This window comes from Mustela nivalis (assembly GCF_964662115.1).
Source record: "Mustela nivalis genome assembly, chromosome: 17".
In the NCBI taxonomy this organism is placed as follows: Eukaryota; Metazoa; Chordata; class Mammalia; order Carnivora; family Mustelidae; genus Mustela; species Mustela nivalis.
In genome coordinates this window covers 46,470,232-46,490,102 of record NC_139036.1, presented here as the reverse complement: position 1 = coordinate 46,490,102, position 19,871 = coordinate 46,470,232, and the positions used below count along the sequence as shown (strand labels likewise).

At 36.1% G+C, this 19,871-nt stretch overlaps 2 protein-coding genes across 5 annotated transcripts in view; both read right to left on the bottom strand.

The window, feature by feature from the left end:
• The window catches only part of EFCAB3 (EF-hand calcium binding domain 3), a 163,484-nt gene extending 155,505 nt beyond the window's left edge, over window positions 1-7,979 (bottom strand). For all 4 annotated transcript variants that reach the window (XM_082706472.1, XM_082706474.1, XM_082706473.1 and 1 more), the window contains exons 1-7: window positions 7,923-7,979; window positions 6,167-6,220; window positions 5,406-5,510; window positions 4,362-4,415; window positions 2,946-3,050; window positions 2,068-2,121; window positions 1,306-1,410 (exon numbers count right to left, since the gene is read on the bottom strand). In XM_082706472.1, coding sequence (XP_082562598.1) covers window positions 1,306-1,410; window positions 2,068-2,121; window positions 2,946-3,050; window positions 4,362-4,415; window positions 5,406-5,510; window positions 6,167-6,212 — 469 coding nt within the window. In that variant the 5' untranslated portion in view covers window positions 6,213-6,220; window positions 7,923-7,979. The remainder of the gene's footprint in view (window positions 1-1,305; window positions 1,411-2,067; window positions 2,122-2,945; window positions 3,051-4,361; window positions 4,416-5,405; window positions 5,511-6,166; window positions 6,221-7,922) is intronic.
• LOC309851455 (uncharacterized protein) overlaps window positions 6,630-19,871 on the bottom strand; it is a gene marked incomplete at its 3' end in the record, with an annotated part of 89,939 nt that continues 76,697 nt past the window's right edge. The window contains exons 38-46 of the mRNA XM_082706774.1: window positions 15,922-15,975; window positions 14,619-14,723; window positions 13,855-13,908; window positions 13,011-13,115; window positions 12,354-12,410; window positions 11,628-11,732; window positions 10,679-10,732; window positions 7,923-8,027; window positions 6,630-6,643 (exon numbers count right to left, since the gene is read on the bottom strand). Of these exons, the coding sequence (XP_082562900.1) occupies window positions 6,630-6,643; window positions 7,923-8,027; window positions 10,679-10,732; window positions 11,628-11,732; window positions 12,354-12,410; window positions 13,011-13,115; window positions 13,855-13,908; window positions 14,619-14,723; window positions 15,922-15,975 (653 nt within the window). The remainder of the gene's footprint in view (window positions 6,644-7,922; window positions 8,028-10,678; window positions 10,733-11,627; window positions 11,733-12,353; window positions 12,411-13,010; window positions 13,116-13,854; window positions 13,909-14,618; window positions 14,724-15,921; window positions 15,976-19,871) is intronic.

Below are 19,871 nucleotides of genomic sequence, written 5' to 3'. Positions count from 1 at the left end.
TGTGCTGAGCATGGAGCTGAGTGTCAGCTCATGACCTGAGCTTGTAATCAAGAGTCAGAGGTTTAACCGACTGGGCCACCCAGGCACCTGTCTTCCTTATGATTTTCTTAATAACACTTTCTTTTCTCTAGCTTACCTACTGTAAGAGTATATAATACATACAGCATACAAAACGTATATCAGTGGACTGTTTATGTTGTCTGTAAGGCTTCTGGTCAGCAGAAGGCAATTAGTAGTTAAGTTTTTGGAGAGTCAAAAGTTATTACAGGGACGCCTGGGTGGCTCAGTTGGTTAAGCAGCTGCCTTCAGCTCAGGTCATGATCCCAGCGTCCTGGGATCGAGTCCCACATCGGGCTCCTTGCTCAGCGGGGAGCCTGCTTCTCCCTCTGCCTCTGCTTGCCATTCTGTCTGTCTGTGCTTGCTCTCTCCCCCCCCTCTCTCTGATAAATAAATAAAATCTTAAAAAAAAAAAAGTTATTACAGATTTTTGTCTGCTCAGGGAGTCAGTGCTCCTAGCTCCCATGTTGTTCAAGGGTCAACTGTACTGAGAATATGTAACAGGATTGGGATGAACCTTGAAACCACTGTGCTAAGTGAAACTAGTCACAAAGCACCACATATTGTATGATTCTATTTATGTGGAACATTCAGAACAGGAAAAGGGATAGAGAGAGAAAATAGTCATTGCTCAGAGCTGAGGGGCATGGAGAAATTGGAAGGTGACTATCAGTGGGTCTGGGGTATCTTTCTGGGATAATAAAATTGTTCTAAAGTTGTTTGTGGTGATGAAGGCACAATTTTGTGAATACATTAGAATTCACTGAGTTGTATGTTTTATTGGGTTAATTGTATGATACGTAGATGATGTCTCAGTAATTCTGTTAAAAAATTCTGTTTTACTCCAAATTTTCATCTTTATGTAACAATGAAATTAAGGACGAGAAGCCTTTTTCAATATGACAAACTTGTCCTCTTGAGTAGGCTTACTATACTGTATAAATATCTTCCCTTTCTTTTTAATTATTTTAATTTCTTCTATTGCTCTCTTATCTCTTTTTTCCCCCTTCTTCTGGTATAAGCCCTGAAGGGCAATAGAAGACATTTGTTCTGATGGCAACTTACATCTGAGGAATTGCTTGGCTTCTAAAATAAACTCTAAATGACATTCACAGTTTTTATATGTAGATTACATTTTGGTTTCTAAAAAAATGTTCTATCATGTTTTAGAAGAAATTAAAAAGTTGCATGCAGATCCACAAAAATCTAAGTTCCCTGGAAGCTTACACAGACACTTGTATGACTCACCATCAATCGGCAGTATTTTCAGCATCTCCTCTAGTTCCTTATCTGTAAACTCAATTCCCAGATTTCCCAGAACATTTTTTAGATTACTTGACTCAATCTTCTCACCTTTGAAAAAATAGGAAATTTGGTACACACCTTTATTTCACATAACAGTAATTATTTCTAGTGAAAAAATTATTTTAGGATAATTAATATCATCTTCTCACTTTCTGATTGAAGAATAAAGTAAAAATAAAACATTTCAACAACAAAATCAGTATAGATGTTAGGTCAAATTTATTTCCTTAATATGAGCAAGAGAGTTTCTTCTAAAAATTAGGGACAGACTACTTTCAGAATAAAATTTGATCTATTGATTAAAAAAATAGATGCTTACATGAATTTTTCTTTGAAAAAGTATTTTAATTAAAAAAATAAGAATTAAATGATAAATACAATGAAGACATTACCTCAATCAATTTTAGGCTCCATTCTGATTTTCTGTGTCATTCTATATGTGGTTATTAATCACTGGTGAACTGAATTATATTATTGACATAAACAACAGAGATTATAGAACTTGAAAGCAAGGATAGCATGGTAATTTCATTGTAAAAAGAGATAATTTTATATCAATATGTGAAACATTAGAGACAAATACTTCATCAAAAATAAAGAGAAATACCAGAATTTATAAGTCAATGATGGAGTACTAGGAAATATCAGAAAAAAAATTTAATGTAGATAATAGGAATCCTAATTTTATGGTAACTTTTCTCTCACCTGTAAAGTCTGTGATGTTTTCCATCAGTGTCTCTAGAGGAATTTTCTCATCAACTATAGAAGATCAAAATCACAGTATATTATATTATAGATCTCATATGTTTTAGATCTCATATATCATATAGATCTCATATTATGAGATACAATACAAAGTTGGTGGAAAAACATAGGAACAACTATAATAGTTGTACTTCTATGTGTCAGACCTCATCCTAATTGTTATATATGTTTATTTAACAATTTTTAAAAAAGATTTTATTTATTTATTTGACAGAGAGATCACAAGTAGGCAGAGAGGCAGGCAGAGAGAGAGGGGGAGGCAGGCTCCCCGCTGAGCAGAGAGCCTAATGCGGGGCTTGATCCCAGGACCAAAGGCAGAGGCTTAACCCACTGAGACACCCAGGAGCCCTTAACAAATATTTTTGAACACACTTTCTAGATTATTATTCTCTCCAGTTTTTAAGATTAGCATGAATGGGAGGAACAGCCCAACATGAAAACCATACAATTGCAGTGATGCAATTTGGCCTATAATATCTCAAATTTATTTGTGTTAGAGGAAGTTATTCAGAAGTGAGTGTGCTGAAAGAATGCTCCATTCTTGTATTCAGAATTGGAAAGACTACTAACCATGATACTTGCAGATAGTATGAAAGTCATATAAAAACACATATAAAAAATCTTTCAATTTTGACTTTGTTAACTGGATACTCATAAACTCAAATGACATTCTCCATGTTTTAGTCATTGCTGTGCAATATCACCACTTGGCTCTTGGGCCTTCCCTTCCCCTTATGGAAAAGGACATTTCTTTCCTTAAATATTCTTTTAACTAAACACTCTCCATGGTTAACCTGTGTGTCTGATAACATCCTTACCACCAACATGCATGTTTTCAACTAGATCTTTAAGTTCTGTATCTGCAAGCTTGATCCCCAGGTTGTTCAGAACGGTGTCCAGGTTGTTGATATTGACTTTCCCACCTAAGAAATATAACAGTCCAAAGGAGAAGTGCTTACACACTTTTGATACACATATTCCATTGTGAATTTCTTAAACAGTAGATCATTACTCATATAATACACACACTGTTTCAGACAGGTTATATACTCACTAAAGCCTATTCAAGAATTCCCCCAAAGTATACTACTTACCTAAAGTAAAGAATATTTGCTCTAAAGTGAACATAATAATAATAAAAAAGAATAATTTGGGAAAATTGCCACTTCTTTGGTGCCAATACACTTGTATTGTTTACTAGTAGAATATATCTTGTTCACTAGTAAAATATACTTCTCCATTAAACAAATAAAGTGAAAAAATAAATTAATTAATGTTCAACAATTTTAACACAGAGACCAAATATTTTAAGCCCTCAACTACAAAATTCGAATTAAGGCTACTTCCCTTGAGATTTGTCTTGGGGACCAGCCTACACAAACACAAGGTTTTAAAGGGCACTCAGTACTGAAATTAGTTTGAAAAGGTATAGAAATAGAGGCTCAGAGTATGGACAAGTCTCTCAATAAGTGAATGAGAAAGGGAAGAAAGAGATTGAGTTGTGGCCAAAGAGGTATGAAGAGTTTTAGTTTGCTTATTTTATAGGATGGGATACGCTGAGCATGTAGATGGGCTGAAAGTAAAGCTTGTCCACTGAGGAAGAGGTTGAAAATGGTGAATGGGATGAAGTCTTAAAGATGTGGGAGAGAACGGAGTCAATCCTGGTAAGGCTTGAAGAGGAAGAGCTACTCTTCACTCATCCTTTGATACTAGGATGGGTATGCTTAAAGATACCTGTAAAGGTAGGCATTGGGGATAGAAAGTTGAGGGTTATCAGTCTTGCTAGCCTCAATTTTCTTGGAGAATTAAAAAAAAAATCTGGTGGAGAAAAAATAAATGGTGTTCAATAAATGCTCAGGGAATTCTGGTACTGGAGGTAAATATTCTTTAGTTCTCAACGGTTGTAGATTGACTTTTGATGAATGAACTCAGTCTAGTTTTTTCTGCTATTTATTAAATTCCCTGAATCATTGCTAATCCTTTCTATATTTTTTTTGCTATGCAAACTTGAAATTTGATATTTTTCTTCCTGAAAATTTGGAAAATGACAAGAAAGTATGGTGCTTTACTTCCAAGATAGAACATGAGATTATCTGCTAAAATAAAGATTGAGCTCTAAAAAGTATACATTTGCAATCAGTATATATGACAGATGGCAGCAAATTCATATTTCAGAAACAGTATAAAATGAAGATCTCATATTCATTTGTATTCTCATTATGTTTCTCACTCACCTTTAAGAGACTTCACACCTTCTAGCAACCTGTTCTTGAAGACTTTGTTATCATCTATAAAAAAGGGTACATTTAAGGTCATGGGGGAATGAGGTGGCTTTTCACTAAAATTATTTCAGTAAAACTGGGATTTTCATGATATACTCTAGAAATTTCCCTTACTAATATAAAGTATGAGAGAGGGGCACCTGGGTGGCTCAGTGGGTTAAACCTCTGCCTTTGGCTCAGGTCATGATCTCAGGGTCCTGGGATCAAGCCCCACATCGGGCTCTCTGCTCAGCAGGGAGCCTGCTTCCCCCCCCCCTGCCTGCCTCTCTGCCTACTTGTGATCTCTCTGTCTGTCAAATAAATAAATAAATATTAAAAAAATATAAAGTATGAGAGAAAATTAGGGAAAGCTTATAACACGGTAAGTCTATCCAAAATTTAGCGCACAAGGTGCCCTATAATATACACAACTTTTTTGGTAACAGCACCTCTCACCTTTTGTCCCCTCACAGTTTAACACCCCTCTTTCTCTTGTTTACTTCCCACAATTGCCTGTAGCTATCTACAAGGTAAGGGTATCCTCAGAAATTTATTCCCTTCAATGGTATGAGTCAGTATGTTGGAGATGCTTATCTCAAAACTGAAAGACAAACTGCATAGATGGACAATTCCCTCAGGAATAAGTAAACATTTGAATTATTTTGAGATGGATATAATTTTTAAATTTATTTTTGCACCTTAGCAAATGGGGATAGTGTGAGTTTTAAAAAAGAGCTCAAAAGGAAACAGAACAAAACAAATGAACACGGGGGAAAAAAGAGAGAATAAAACCAAGAAACAGACTCTCAACTACAGAGAACAAACTGATGGTCACCAGAGGGGAGGTGGGTAGGGAGATGGGTGAAATAGGTACTGAGGATTAAGGGGGGCCCTTGTGATGAACAGTGGGTATGGAAGTGATGAATCACTAAATTCTATAACTGAAACTAATATTACACTGTATGTTAACTAACTTTTAAACACCCTTTAAGGTCACATCTAATTTGAAATATTTACCATTGAAAGGCAGACTTTTCATCAGCTTCAAACGTTCCTTATCTGTGAATTCTATTCCCATGTTTTTCAGAAGAGTTTTCACATCTTTGGCATCAACCTCCCCTCCTTAAAAAAGGTAGACATCATGACATATATGAATTTAGAGGATCATTTAATGAATCTAAATAGGAAAAATCAATCTATGGCTACATAGCTTGAATATGTACAGAATAAAGAACGAAAGCCAATGAGACCTCTCCAAGTATAATACGACATTCACAAAAAAAGAATTTGACCTTTAAATGCTAACAAAAGAAGTCACAATCATATTGACAATGGCAAAGCAACTCTGAACCCAGTGAAACTGACATTGTGTATCTGTCTTTTCAACTAGAATACTGTAAATTAATTATTCAAATAATTATATCAAGTAAGATATGTTAGTCTCATTTTTATAAGCTTTCTGTAGTCTTTACCAAAATTTTACTTCATATATTATTTTACTAATATAGAATTTGGCTATATTGTATGGTGACTAACATAACATTAAAAAAAAAAGATCCTTGTACCTGGGCCCCTTCATTAAAAAAAAAAAAAGAATTTGGCTGTTCTAAAAGAAAGAAGAAAATATATAAATAAAAAATATACCAGAAAATACATGAATTGTTAGTAATTTAATGAATAAGGAAGTAAATGCCATAACTAGAAGGCAATTGAGGGATAATGATAAAATATAATTACTATAAATACTAAATGTCTTGGATTGATAATTTCTCACTTACCTGTAGTAACTTTGACTTCATCCATCACCTTTTTCAGATCAACCATCCCATTAGCTACCAAAAAAGGCACAATGCAAATAATGTCAGAAGTACAGAACACAAACGTAAGACACATATTTTGTGGAAACAATTCCATGAAAAATTCCCCATATTTTCATTTTACCTGAGACCATCTATTAAATGCCTGGATCTCAGGGAGTTAAAATGATCTCCGTTAATACAAAGGTCTCTTAAAAAAAAATACAAAGGTCTCATATCTTAGAAACTGGGTCAGGAAAATTGTGCTCTTCCTCGTGTTTTGGATGCCATTATAAGCCATACTTGAAGATAGCGGAGTTGACTAGGTATTCTGGAAACTTTACTTCATGTAGCAACAAACAGCTGAGAAATGGACCATTAATCTAGCTTGGTATGTTTTAAGACTGCTTCCTGCAGGAGATAATGCACGAACTATATTAATGTATCAGAGCGGCTGATCTAAAATATGGAGGGATGGAAAAAACTTCATATGGAGAAGCTGAGAAAAGGGAAAAGTAGAGGGCTATCATGCTATGTGTGTGAAACTACAAATAGTTCAACATGGCTTGAACAGAAGGAAAATGAGAGAAGATATTCAGATGGGCAGATGGAGACTGAAGGTCTCATGCACTATGATAAGAATCTTTGAATACATTTTAGAGTGAAGATTTTGGTAAACAGAAGGATAGATAGAAAAATGGGCCTGTTGACTTCTCTATAAATAGATTTTCAAATCCTTATTATTTCGCTTTCTTATTATCTAGACCTATTAGATTCTGACAGTACACTCTGCAATTCTTGGTATACACAGGGAAAGGTGATGCTACTTTGATTATTTGTAATGATGATCCAAGATTTACTCTGACTTTAAAATCAGGCTCTCCAGGGGCACCTGGGTGGCTCAGTCAGTTAAACCTCTGCCTTCAGCTTAGGTCATGATCCCAGGGTCCTAGGATCAAAACCTGCATCGGTCTCCTTGCTCAGCAAAGAGCCTGCGTCTCCCTCCCCTTGTACCTGCTGCTCTGCCTACTTGTGATCTCTCTCAGGGTTTGTGTCAAATAAAAAAATAGAATCTTTAAAAAAAATCAAATTAGGCTCCCCCCAAGTATTCATAGATAAACGAATGGATAAAGATGGGATACACACACACACACACACACACACACACACACACAGAGGCAAATATTATAGCCATTAAAAAGGATGCGATCTGGCCATCAGCAACAACAATGCGGATGGAGCTAGAGGGTATAATGCTAAGTGAAATAAATCACTCAGAGAAAGACAAATACCACACAATTTCACTTATCTGTGGTATTTAAGAAACAAAACAAATGAACAACAACAACAACAAAAACAAAAATAAAAAATAAAAACAAAAAGAGAGAGGAGACAAACCAAGAAACAGACCCTTAACTATAGAGGACAAACTGGTGGTTAGCAGAGGGGAGGTCTGTGGGAGAACGGATGAAATTTATGATGGGGCTCAATGAGTACACCCGTCATGATGAGCACTGAGTAACATACAGAATCGTTGAATTACTATACTGTCCACTTGAGATAATATAGCATAGTATGTTAACCTTATAGGAATTAAAATTTTAAAAACAAATTAAAAAAATGAAATTAGGCTCTCCTCCAACCTCTCTAATATGCATCTGTCAAATCTATCTATTTTTAAATACATTAGATATAAAGCAAAATAGAAGATGCCCTGAAGATATCTGTAGGAGCTCACCATCAACTTCTAGGTTTTCTGAGAGATTTGCAAGTTCCTCTTCTGTGAGCTCAATTCCCAATTTTTTTAGAGTGTTGTCCAGCTCATTTGTACGAACCTTTCCCCCTTAGGAAGGAGACAATGTAGGAATTATGAAAAAAGTATATAAGTATATTATACCAAAATTTTGCATGCATATCAACATTCTATTTTTTGGTTTTTATAAGGTGAGGTGATGGATGTGGTAATCATTTCACAATATATAAGTGTATCAAATATCACACTGTATACTTTAAACCTACATGTTATATGTCAATCATGCACCAATAAAGTTGATAAAGAAAAGACTATCCCATAGCCAACTGAATGAGGAAGAAAAAAAAAAACTGAATCTGAGCCACTTTGTCTTCCTGTTCCTATGTGTCTACAAGTAAAAAAAGAGATGACTTTACTGGTTGGAGTGATTTATTCTGACCATCAGGGGAAACTGGGCTGCTGCTACTACATAGTGGGGATAGGGATAGATATGTCTAGAATCTAGGACACCTGCTGGTATTCCCTTGTTCTGTGATTAAAGCTAATTGTAAATTAAATAACGCAATACAATAGAGACAGGTCCGACAATGGCCCTTATCCTTCAGGAACAAAATTTAGGGTCACCCACCAGGTAAGGAGGTAGGAGCAGCTGAAGTGCTTGGTGAGAGAGAGGACAATATGAAATAGAAATGCAAAAGGAAAGATAAATACTAGCTATATCCACGTGACCAGTTGCTAAAGGACTGCACAAGACTGTAACAGTTATGAGTATTTAACCAATTCTTTTCTTTTTATCTCCTCCTCCATTTTCCCTGCATCTACATGAGATTTGTGAACAGAAGATTTGTGAACAGTAGCTAGTCTTATATCATTATTTAAATTATAGGATGTCAAGGAAGAATGTGAGTCAGTTAGAAAATGAACATAACCTAGAGATGGATAGTGATAGCTGGGATTTTGAAACATATCCTGAGAAGAGGGTTAGCATAGTTTTGGTTATATGAGAAACTGTGATTACTGTTTTTATTAGAAATATAAGAGAGGCTAAAAGATATATATATATATATATATATATATATATATATATATATATCTCTATAGAGAGAGAGAGATGTGGCTGCCAGTTGCCAAGGGGAAGATGATGGTAGACTGTGACAGTATCAAATTGGCTAAACTGGAATTATATTTCTAGGACTTCCCTCACCTATAGAGTTCTGGCAGGCCACAGAAAATTCTGCAGGAGATCTGGAAGGCACAAGTGAAGGAGCTGCTCCTATACTCTAAAGGTCAGTGTAAGGGGGCCCCTGGGTGGCTCAATCAGTTAAATATCTCACTCCTCAGGTCATGATCTCAGGGTTGTGAGGTTGAGCTTAAGATTTTCCACCTCGGGGCACCTGAGTGGCTCAGTGGGTTAAGCCTCTACCTTCGGCTCAGGTCATGATCTCAGGGTCCTGGGATAGAGACCCACATCGGGTTCCCTGCTCAGCAGGGAACCTGCTTCCCCACCCCCACCCCTGCCTGCCTCTGCCTACTTGTGATCTCACTCTCTGTGTTAAATAAATACATAAATCTTAAAAAAAAAATATTTTCCACCTCTTCCTATGCTCTTACTCCCCACCAATCCCTGCCCTGGCTCACACACACTCTCTTTCTCTCTCAAAAAATATAATCAATCAATCATAAATGTCGGTGTTGGGTTCCAGGTGCCATTACAGCCCCTGATAATGTTCTTAATCTTCTGGATCACCTTGTTGGCATAGGGTGGAAGCCAGGCATCCAGATCTGGCTCTCACCACTTCTAGTCTTAGGCTAAGCACATGTCTATCTCCTTGAAGGGAGATGCCAGTTTCTTTCTCAGGTCACTTACAGTCTTAAGGGTGGGGGAAACAAGAGAGACATGAATTCCAGTTTGTCTTCATGGGTTCTAGTTTTTTATTTTTCTCTCCAACTTTTTCATACCAGTTTTTCCTCCTGAGTGCTGGCATTGCTGACTATGTTGATTTCAGGGCCTTAGGCCCACCACCAAAAGCAGAGGTGACAGTTTTCACAGACTTCTTTACCAGCTCTCACAATTGCATAAAATCTAATTCTTACAATAAATCTCTTATTCCATGTCACTCATAGTGATTTTGCTTCTTTAATAAAGCCCTAATGAATATAATAATCATAAATTTTATTAAAGTAAAACAGAATAAAAAAGAGAAATTTTGTGTCTTTGTATAATCACCTTTCAACAAAGCCCAAATCCGAAACAGACTTGTTCAAGTATACAAAATCAGGAAAACAGTTAAAATTAGAGCTTGTCTTAATAACAAGCCTATATAACAAAACAAATTAAGCAGTTTAAGCAAGTGAAACTGCAGACAACCAATCTAATACTTGTATGTAAAAAATAGGGGCTGCATATATATAATGTTTTTTGTATGAGTTTCTATATTAGCTACCCATAGAACTGACCAAATCCCTTGAACAAGGCTAACCCTTCCTTTCACTTATGCTGTGACTTCCTAGGTTTGGTTGTTTTTTCAGTGGGAGAGGGGTGTACACAGTTGAAAAAAAATGCGAGTATATGGAATTTCCTACAAGATAAAAATATATGCTGTTACTGGTTAAAATGTGGATATACTGAAAACAATCATAAATAAGAAATGATACCAAAGCAAGGAGCCAGGATTCATAATTGAATGGTATCAAGTTGGGGAAGTCAGACAATATGAATTTTAACTGGGTTTCTTACTTACCATAGAGAGATTTCATACCCGTCAGCAACCCATCCTGATATACCTTCCCAGCAGCTGTGAAAAAAGCCATAATTCATGTAATGATGAAACTAACATAAAACCACAAAAATGGCCTGAATTAAATAATTTCAGAAAAAAACATTTTAAGAAGACTTGTCTCTAATTTTTAGATTACTTCATCTTATATAGCAAAGTTTGGAAACAGAAACTTCATGGTGACAAACCTTCATATTCCAGTACCCGAGGGAGTCTACTTGCTCAAACATGAGTATAGCCAACCTTTCTTTCTTTCTTTTTTTCCCCCAATTTTTAAAATTTAAATTCAGTTTAGTTAACATACAGTATTATTAGTTTCAGGGGTAGAATTTAGTGATTCATCAGTGGCATGTAACACCCAGTGCTCATTACATCATGTGCCCTCCTTAATGCCCATCACCCAGTTACCCCATCTCTCACCAACCCCTCCCCCAGCAACCCACAAATTGTTTCTTATAGTTAAGAATCTCTTATGGTTTTCCTTCCTCTCTGTTTTTATTTTATTTTTCCTTCATTTCCCCTATGTCCATCTGTTTTGTTTCTTAAATTCCACATATGAGTGAAATCATATAGAACTTCCCTTTCTTTTTATTTCTGCTTCCTATCTTTATTCTTTTCTTCATGGATCTCCAATCTCTCTCTCTTCCCTTCTCATGCTATAAACAAATTAGTGGCTTGACAAGTAACAACATGTTTAGTTATTAATGTCCACTCTTGTCTAAAGGGTTGCTTAATTTCCATTATAAATACTAAGACAGGTTGCTATATACCTTCAGGTTGCTACATACCTTAGAACTCAATTTAATATTTTTTCTTTCGTACTTTTGAAGAAAAATAAACAGAAATGAATTTGGAGATATTTACGCAGATGTAAAGACCCACAAAAGACCATGGCCCTTCTATGATAGCTCACCATCAACTGGCAGGGTTTTTAGCAGTTTCTCTTTTTCCTCATCTGTGAGCTCAATCCCCAGGCTTCCCAGGAAATTTTTCAAGTCACTAGGATCAATCTTCTCACCTTTCAAGAGGGGGGATGGTACATGTATGAGCTTCTGGTACTCTCAGAGTATCTCAAGTTATGAGATATGCTCTCTGCCCCTTAATGAGATGCCAATTTCAAGATGAAGAGTTAGGCAAAGATAGTCTCAATTGTAGAACCACTGAGAATGATTTATGGTATTTATAAAATACCATATTTAAAATGAATTAAAGGGAGTTTTTTTCTAAAGTTGGAAAAGACAACTTCCAGAATAAAATCTGTTGAGTGAATTAAGATAATGTAGATTTGTACCTGAATTATTCTTCAAAACCATCTGATTGCTTTGGCAAGAATTATTGTTGATTTCAGGGAATACATTATCTTAATCACTTCTAAGCTTCACCATACACATTTCTAGATTATGTTCAGTTAAACATTTGTGACATGAAGCCTTTACTTACATAAGCAACAGAAAACTTAGGATTTAAAATTAACATATAGTCTTGTATGCTATTGCAGAAGCCTTCCTAATGTCAATCCATGGGCCTTGGAAGCATGTATTTAATAATGAAACATCAGAATTAAGTAAGATACTAGAAATGCCATTTAAAAAACTAATATAAAGGGCTGAAACCCTAAGAACCTTAAGTTTTCATTTACCTGTAAAGTTAGCTTTCATTTCATTCATTGGTCTCTTTATTGAAATCTTCCTATCAACTGTAGGAGAAAATCAAAAAAGATAAAAAAAGACTCAGAAAATACTGTGAAAGAAAACACAGGAGTAAAGATAATAAATCTTATTAACTTTGTGCCAGGCACTATCTTAAGCATATATGCTTACTTAAGAAATACCTACTGAACAATATTTTTCTAGGTTATTGATTTATGCAGTTTTTATTTCCTTCCTTAATATTAGAAAGAAAAACTTAAATATAAAAATATACACCATTTCAGTAATATAAATTTTACTTAGAGTTTTATAATATTTCAAACCCATATGTGTTAGTAATTGGAAGACATTCGGAAGTACCATCATCTAAGTTGCCTGCATTTTTCTATTCAAAATGTGGAAGACTGTTTTCTAGCGACCATAAGATGGGTAAAGAGCATAAAAGACATACATACAAAGTGCAATATTTTCATGTTGATTTTGGTAATTGCCTGCTTGGATGCTGGTTACTTGTTTTGCTGATATTTATAGCATCTTGATTATTTTCAGGGTAGATTACCATTCCTAAGGCCCCTTTCCCTCAGACCACTGGCTATGGTTCTTAAACTCTCCCAGCATGTAACTATGGTATCTGAAAACTTGCTCACCATCAGCAGGGAAATTTTTAGTCAGAGCCTTAAGTTCCTTATCTGATATCTTGATTCCCATATTATCCAGTATAGCATTCAAGTCGTTGGCATTGAATTTCCCATCTAAGGAGAGAGACAGTCCATGAAGAAAATTATGTAACTCCAAAAAAGAGGTTCTTAAACCTCTTGTTGTGAATTTCATGAATTATATATCTGTGCTCACAAAGATTACATACATATATTCTTTAAAGCCTATTCACAGACATCCCCCCTCCCCAAGTAGTAGGGTTAATGATTCTTGTTGTAAAGTGTGGGGAAAAAAACCCATCAATTTTAGAACAAGAGACTAAGGACCTTATGTCTATAGAGAAAGTCAGCTATGACATTAGAATTAAGGTCCTTTTCTTGAGACTTGTCTTGGGGACTAGACTATAAAACACAAGGTTTTAAACAGCACTGAATAAATGCTAAGCGAATTCAAGTTCTGGAGTAAAGTGTGTTTTACTTCTGAACAATATTTTGTTACTTGTTCAGAAGTAAAGTAGTAAAAATACTTAGTTTAGTACTTGTTGGCAGCTGATTAACTTCCCTGAGTCAGTGCTAATCTCTTCTGTTATATTTTGCTATCCAACTTGAAATCTGATACTTGTTTTCTTTAAAAGTTTGGAAAACCTTGAAGAAGTACAAGATTTTCTTCCTAGATATGAAGTAAAAGATTGGCAGCTAAGTGTGGCTTGATCTTCAGTGGGAGCATAAATTTACAATCAGTGTAGAGTGAGAGCAGCATCCACTAATGTCTTGGAAACAGTATAAATGCGGAGTTGCCGTATTTGTCTGCACTTTCATTATGCTGCTCACATACCTTTTAGAGACTTCACAACTTCTAGCAACCTGTTTTGAAAGATCTTGTCATCTTCTATAAGAAAAGGCAGAATTTAAGTCACAGAGAAATGTGGAAAATCATTAGGATACTCTTGGGATAAATGGCTTTTCAAGAGTTTTCACTAGAAATTTCTTTTATAATAAAATTTGAGAGAAAATTGGGTGAAATTTAGCACATCAGGCATTCAACAACACACACACCCCTTTCCTTCTGCCCAATCTCGCTTTTTTCACTTCTAAACAATCCTTTTCCTCTTTCTACAAATCCCAGATCACACCTTTTTTTTTCCCCATTCTTGATAATAAGGCTCATCATAATGGAAATGCTGTTTCCCAATCTAAAAGTAAAACTGTGTAGATAGGGATTCATTTCAGGTATAAATGGACATTCTAAATTTTTTTAAAAAAATAGACTAATTGGGAGGGAGACAAACCATAAGTGACTCTTAATCTCACAAAACAAACTGAGGGTTGCTGGGGGGAGGGGGTTTGGGAGAAGGGGGTGGGATTATGGACATTGGGGAGGGTATGTGCTTTGGTGAGTGCTGTGAAGTGTGTAAACCTGGTGATTCACAGACCTGTATCCCTGGGGATAAAAATATATGTTTATAAAAAATAAAAAATTAAAAAAAAAATAGACTTTCTTTTTCCTGGAACTGAGGAAATGGAAATAATTTTAGAGGCTCCCACAGACACCGAAATTTAAAGCTTCTTTTTGGTCACATTAGTATTTAAAACGTTTACCCTTAGAAGGACGACGTTTTATCAGGTCCAAGAATACTTTATCTTTGAGATCTTTCCCTAGGTTTTCCAGAACAGTTTTCACACTGTTGAGATCAGCCTTTTCTCCTTAATAAAAAGATTAAAATAATGACATCCAATGAATTTAAGTATAATCAAATGATTGCAAATAATAAAACTAAATTATGATGTCCATACAAAATGAGGATGAGCTGGGGGAAGTGAGGGTTGCTGAGCTCTGACCAATTACACTGAGGTGATGTCATTCACAGAAACATAATTGGTTTTCTAAAGGCTAATAAGAGAGGGCAACCTCACTGGTAATCATGATAATGTACGTGCAGAACTTCCAACTATGGAGAACATAATTAACCAAGGGCCCCACCTTCTGCTTTGAAATTAATCTGTGTTTTTTGCACAAAATCCACACCTACCATTGGCACTGGTCAAGGGCTGGGTGCAGCTCCTAAGGGAGCCCAGTTCCTGGGGAATATGATGACTTTAACCAGGGGATTTTTAAAAACAGATTATTTATTTATTTGAGGGAGAGAGAGCAAGAGCACAGTTGGGTGAAGGAGTAGAGGGAGAGGGAGAAGCAGACACCCTTCTGAGCAGGGAGTCTGATGCGAGGCTGGATTCCAGGACCTGACCTAATCCCATGACCTGACCATCCCATGACCTGAGCTGAAGGGAGAGGCTTAACCAACTGAGCCACCCAGGTGCCCCTGACCAGAGGATCTTGAAAACAGTATTGCCAGACCTTCCTCAGACCGCATGACAGTCTTGGATGCTTTCACCCAAACATTTCTTCCTCTTTCCTTCACTTGGTGTCAGGTTTGCACTGTACTCTGACAACCTCCCAGTGTTTTCACCTCCCCTCCTTATTTTCTCTTAGGCATTTCCCATAATAATGTCCTTCACATGTAATCCTACTTCTTGGAAGGCTTGAACTAACATACTCAAAATGACAATGATAAGAAATGGGTATTACATATCTCTTGTTAATTAGCAAACTGCAGACGGTGTATCTTAATTCTATTGACATAAGGAAATGTTATTTCTCCTTTAAGTGATTACCACAGTCTTTTCCAAAGATCATTTCACCTTTTATTGTAGATTTGTGCTGTCTTAAAATAAGGAAAATGAAGTGTTTTAGTGGAAAATAACATCAGAAAATACTCTGACTTCTGGGCTACTGGATATGAAAACATATAAAAATGATAGAATTAGCATAGCAATTAAGGCATGAAGAAAAACAGTTCCTATAAAAATTAGGCTTCTATGTTTATATTGGCTTCTCACTCACCTGTAATAGCTTTCACTCCATCCATTACTTCATTCAGATCAGCTTTTCCATCAGCTTTGAAAGGGGAAAATTGAGACATGTAATCAATGTCATGAGCTCCAAAAACATAAAAAAAAAGGACATATATTGATGGAAAGTGACAGGTAAGTTCCACTAATATCATAATTTTACCACACTTTCATTAAATCTCTGAATTTCAGGGATCTATGTATTTTCAAAAAGATGTCTTGGATATTGGAGTTTGCAGAAAGAAAAAGGTACCTTTTCCAGTGTTTCTGGATCATTGGTATTGGTCAGCTAATAGGGAACCATGAGGGCCACAGCTCATATAGGAACCACTACTGGGTGGAACTAGGGTGTTAAATGATTGTATCTCGGAGTATGCAGTACATGAGCAAGTGAAAATATGAGACTTTAACTAAAGGAAAGGGGAATACGTAGAAAGAATCTTCCACATGGAAGAGAGTCTGAGAAATGTAGAAACAAAACAAAACAAAACAAAACCTGCCAAAAACCTAGGCACAATATATACATTGTATACATAAGCAAGGTATGGAGAACTAGAGTCAGTTCAGCATGAAGAATAAAGTATGATTTTTAAAAAAATATTTTATTTTTAAAATTTCTTTTCAGTGTTTCAGAATTCATTGTTTATGCACCATACCCAGTGCTCCATGCAGTAGGTGCCCTCCATAAAGTATGGATTTGGAAGAGGAAAGCTGATATAAGAGAGTCAGGTTGGGCTGAGATTATTGAGGGATTTGCAAGCTATTTTAAGAAGCTTAGCCTTCATCTACTAGGCTATATAGAATCATTGAAGGGAAGTTCAGGAATGATGTGGACTGATTTGTATTTTCTTCTAACTTTCTTTAAATTATAATTACTTTTATCATTACAAAATTACATTTGCATTGAAATATAGAGTGATGTCATCAAGACGGTGACATAGGTTGTTCCCAACTTCAGTCCCCCGCATAAAAAGACCATCTTGCAAGTATCCATAGACAAGTCACCATTATAAAAATCCCAGAATATAGGGTATGAGAATAAGGGTGAAGTACCTTCCTGAACTATAGAGACTGAGAAGGACTGCCTTAGAAGGGTAAGGGAACCGGCTACACTCGAACTGTACTACCCCTCTCTCAGGCTGGTATAGTGCTGCACTGAGAGGGCCTCCCAGAGCTACATTTTCTCTGTTGGGAAAAAGAGAGCCCAAGGTGGACATCTAACTCCTCCAGAATTGTGGGTTGCTTCCTGGAAGACCCAGTTGGGTCTTGTCCCATAGATAGTGTGGGAGGAATCTGTGGGACGTGACCAGTGGAGATCAGATTGAAATGGGGAAAGGGAGAATGGCCTATAGAAACCAGAATTTGGATCTTGGCAGACTGTTTCTCCTAGCAGCAGTACCTGAGAAGCTATCCTAGACAGTGGCTTTGCCCATCTGCAGAGCCAAGCTGCTTGCTTGGGGACTCTGCCTGATTTGGGTCCCCAGCCAATAAGCCACCCTGGTCTTGGGGCCTGTTCTGCCACCCCACCCAAGTAAAAAGGCAAATTCATGGCTTCTGCCTATTGCTGAGTATAGCCTTCTGTCCCACATGACCAGGAAATCTATTGAGAGCATTCCAGAGGCTGTGTAGGTCACCCTACAGTTCCTCTTGCAGCAGTGCCTGAGTGAAGAGCCCAGCCATTGGCTCTGCCCATCTGTAGACAAACCCACATCTAACATCATACTCAGTAGTGAAAGGTTGAAAGCCTTTTCTCTAAAATCAGGAATAAGACAAAGGTGCTCATGTCCACTATTTCTATTCAACACAGTACTCTAAGTCTTAGCCAGAAAAATTAGGCAAGAAAAAGAAATAAAAGGCATCAGAACCAGAAAGGAAGAGTAAAATTGTCTCTATTTGCAGATCACATGATTTTAGATACATAAAATCCTAAAGACTAGAAAACAAAACAAAACAAAACAAAACAAAAAATACAACCAACAAATCTTGTTAGATTTAATCAATGAATTCAGTAAAGATGCAGGATGCAAAATTGACATATAAAAATCAGTGGTGTTTCTCTACACTAGTAATGAATTATCAGAAAAAGAAATAAAGAAAACAATCTCATTTACAATAGCATCACAAACAAGGGCTTAGGAATAAATTTGGAAGAGAAACCCACTAAATGGAAAGATATCCTGTGTTCAAAGACTGGAAAAATTAATAATGCTAAAATGTCCATACTAAGTCAAAGCTGCCTACAAATTCAATGCAATTCTCATCAGGAGTCCAATGGCATTTTTGACAGATATATAAAACATAACCCTGAAATTCATTTGGAAACACAAAAGCCAAACCAATCCTCAGAAGAAGAAAAAAGCTGGAGTATCACACTTCTTTATTTCAAACTGTATTATAAATCTATAGTAATCAAAAGAGTATGATACTGACATAAAACACACATGCTTTAGACCAATGAAAGAAAATTAATGGCTTAGATATAAACTCATACATACATGGCCAACTAATATCTGGCAAGGGAGCTAAGAATACTCTGGAGAAAAGGAAGTGTCTTCATTAAACGGTTCTTGGAAAATTGGGTATTCACATGTTAAAGAATGAGATTAGACTCCTGTCTTAGAACATTTACAAAAATTAACTCAAAATGCACTAAAGACTTAAATGTAAGACCTGATAATGATAAAACTCCTAAGGGAAATTGAGAAAAAGCTCCTTGATGCTGGTCTTGGCAATGATTTTTTTGGATGTGACACCAAAGCACAAGCAACATAAAAAATAAACAAGTGGGACTACATCAGACTGAAAAGCTTCTCTGCACAGCAAAACAAAACAAAACAAAACAAAACAAAACAAAACAATCAACAAAGTAAAAAGGTAACCTATAGAATGGAAGAAAATATTTATGAACCATGTATCTGGTAAGAGGTTAATATCCATATAGTTAATATCCATAATATCTATATAGGAAACTGATATACATCAACAGCATAGAAATAAAATAATACAATTTAAAAATTTTAAAAATGGGTGAAAGACCCGGAAAGTTATTTTCCCAAAGAAGATATTCAAATAGCCAACATGTCTATGAGAAAGTGGCTCATCCTCACTAATCATCAGGGAGATGCAAATCAAAACCACAGCGAGATATCATCTCACACCTGTGAGAATGGCTAGTATCAAAAAGACTAGAGATAATAAGTACTGGCAAGGACATGGGGAAAAGGGAACCCTTGTGTACTGTTGGTGAAGGTGAAAATTGGTACAGCCAGGCGCCTGGGTGGCTCAGTGGGTTAAGCCTCTGCCCTCAGCTCAGGTCATGATCTCCGGGTCCTGGGGTAAAGCCCTGCATCAGGCTCTCTGCTCAGCAGGAAGCCTGCTTCCCCCCATCTCTCTGCCTGCCTCTCTGCCTACTTGTGATCTCTCTCTCTCTGTTATGTAAATTAAAGAAAAAAAAAAAAAAGAAAATTGGTACAGCCAATGTGAAATATAGGAAGGTTCCTCAAAAAATTAAAACAGAACTATCATGCGATCCAGCAATTACAGTTCTGTGTATACGTCCAAAGTTAACAAAATCACTATCTTGAAGAGAGATCTGTACCCCCACATCCACTGTAGCATAATTTACAACAGCAAAGACATGGAAACAACTTAGGCATCTATCAGTGGATGAATGGATAAAGAAAATATTGTGTTTATATACAATGAAATATTATTTAGTTATAAATAAGAAGAAAATCTACCATTTGCAATAATATGGATAGACCTTGAGGGCTAAGTGAAATAAAACAGACAGAGAAAGGCAAATACTGTATGATCTCCTTTATATGTTTAATCTTAAAAAACCCCACAAACTCATGATTTTTTTTTCTTTTCCTACCTCTGGATAACTGTGTTATTTAAGAAAGTCTCCCTCAACTTAATGTTACAAAATAGTCCCCCAAT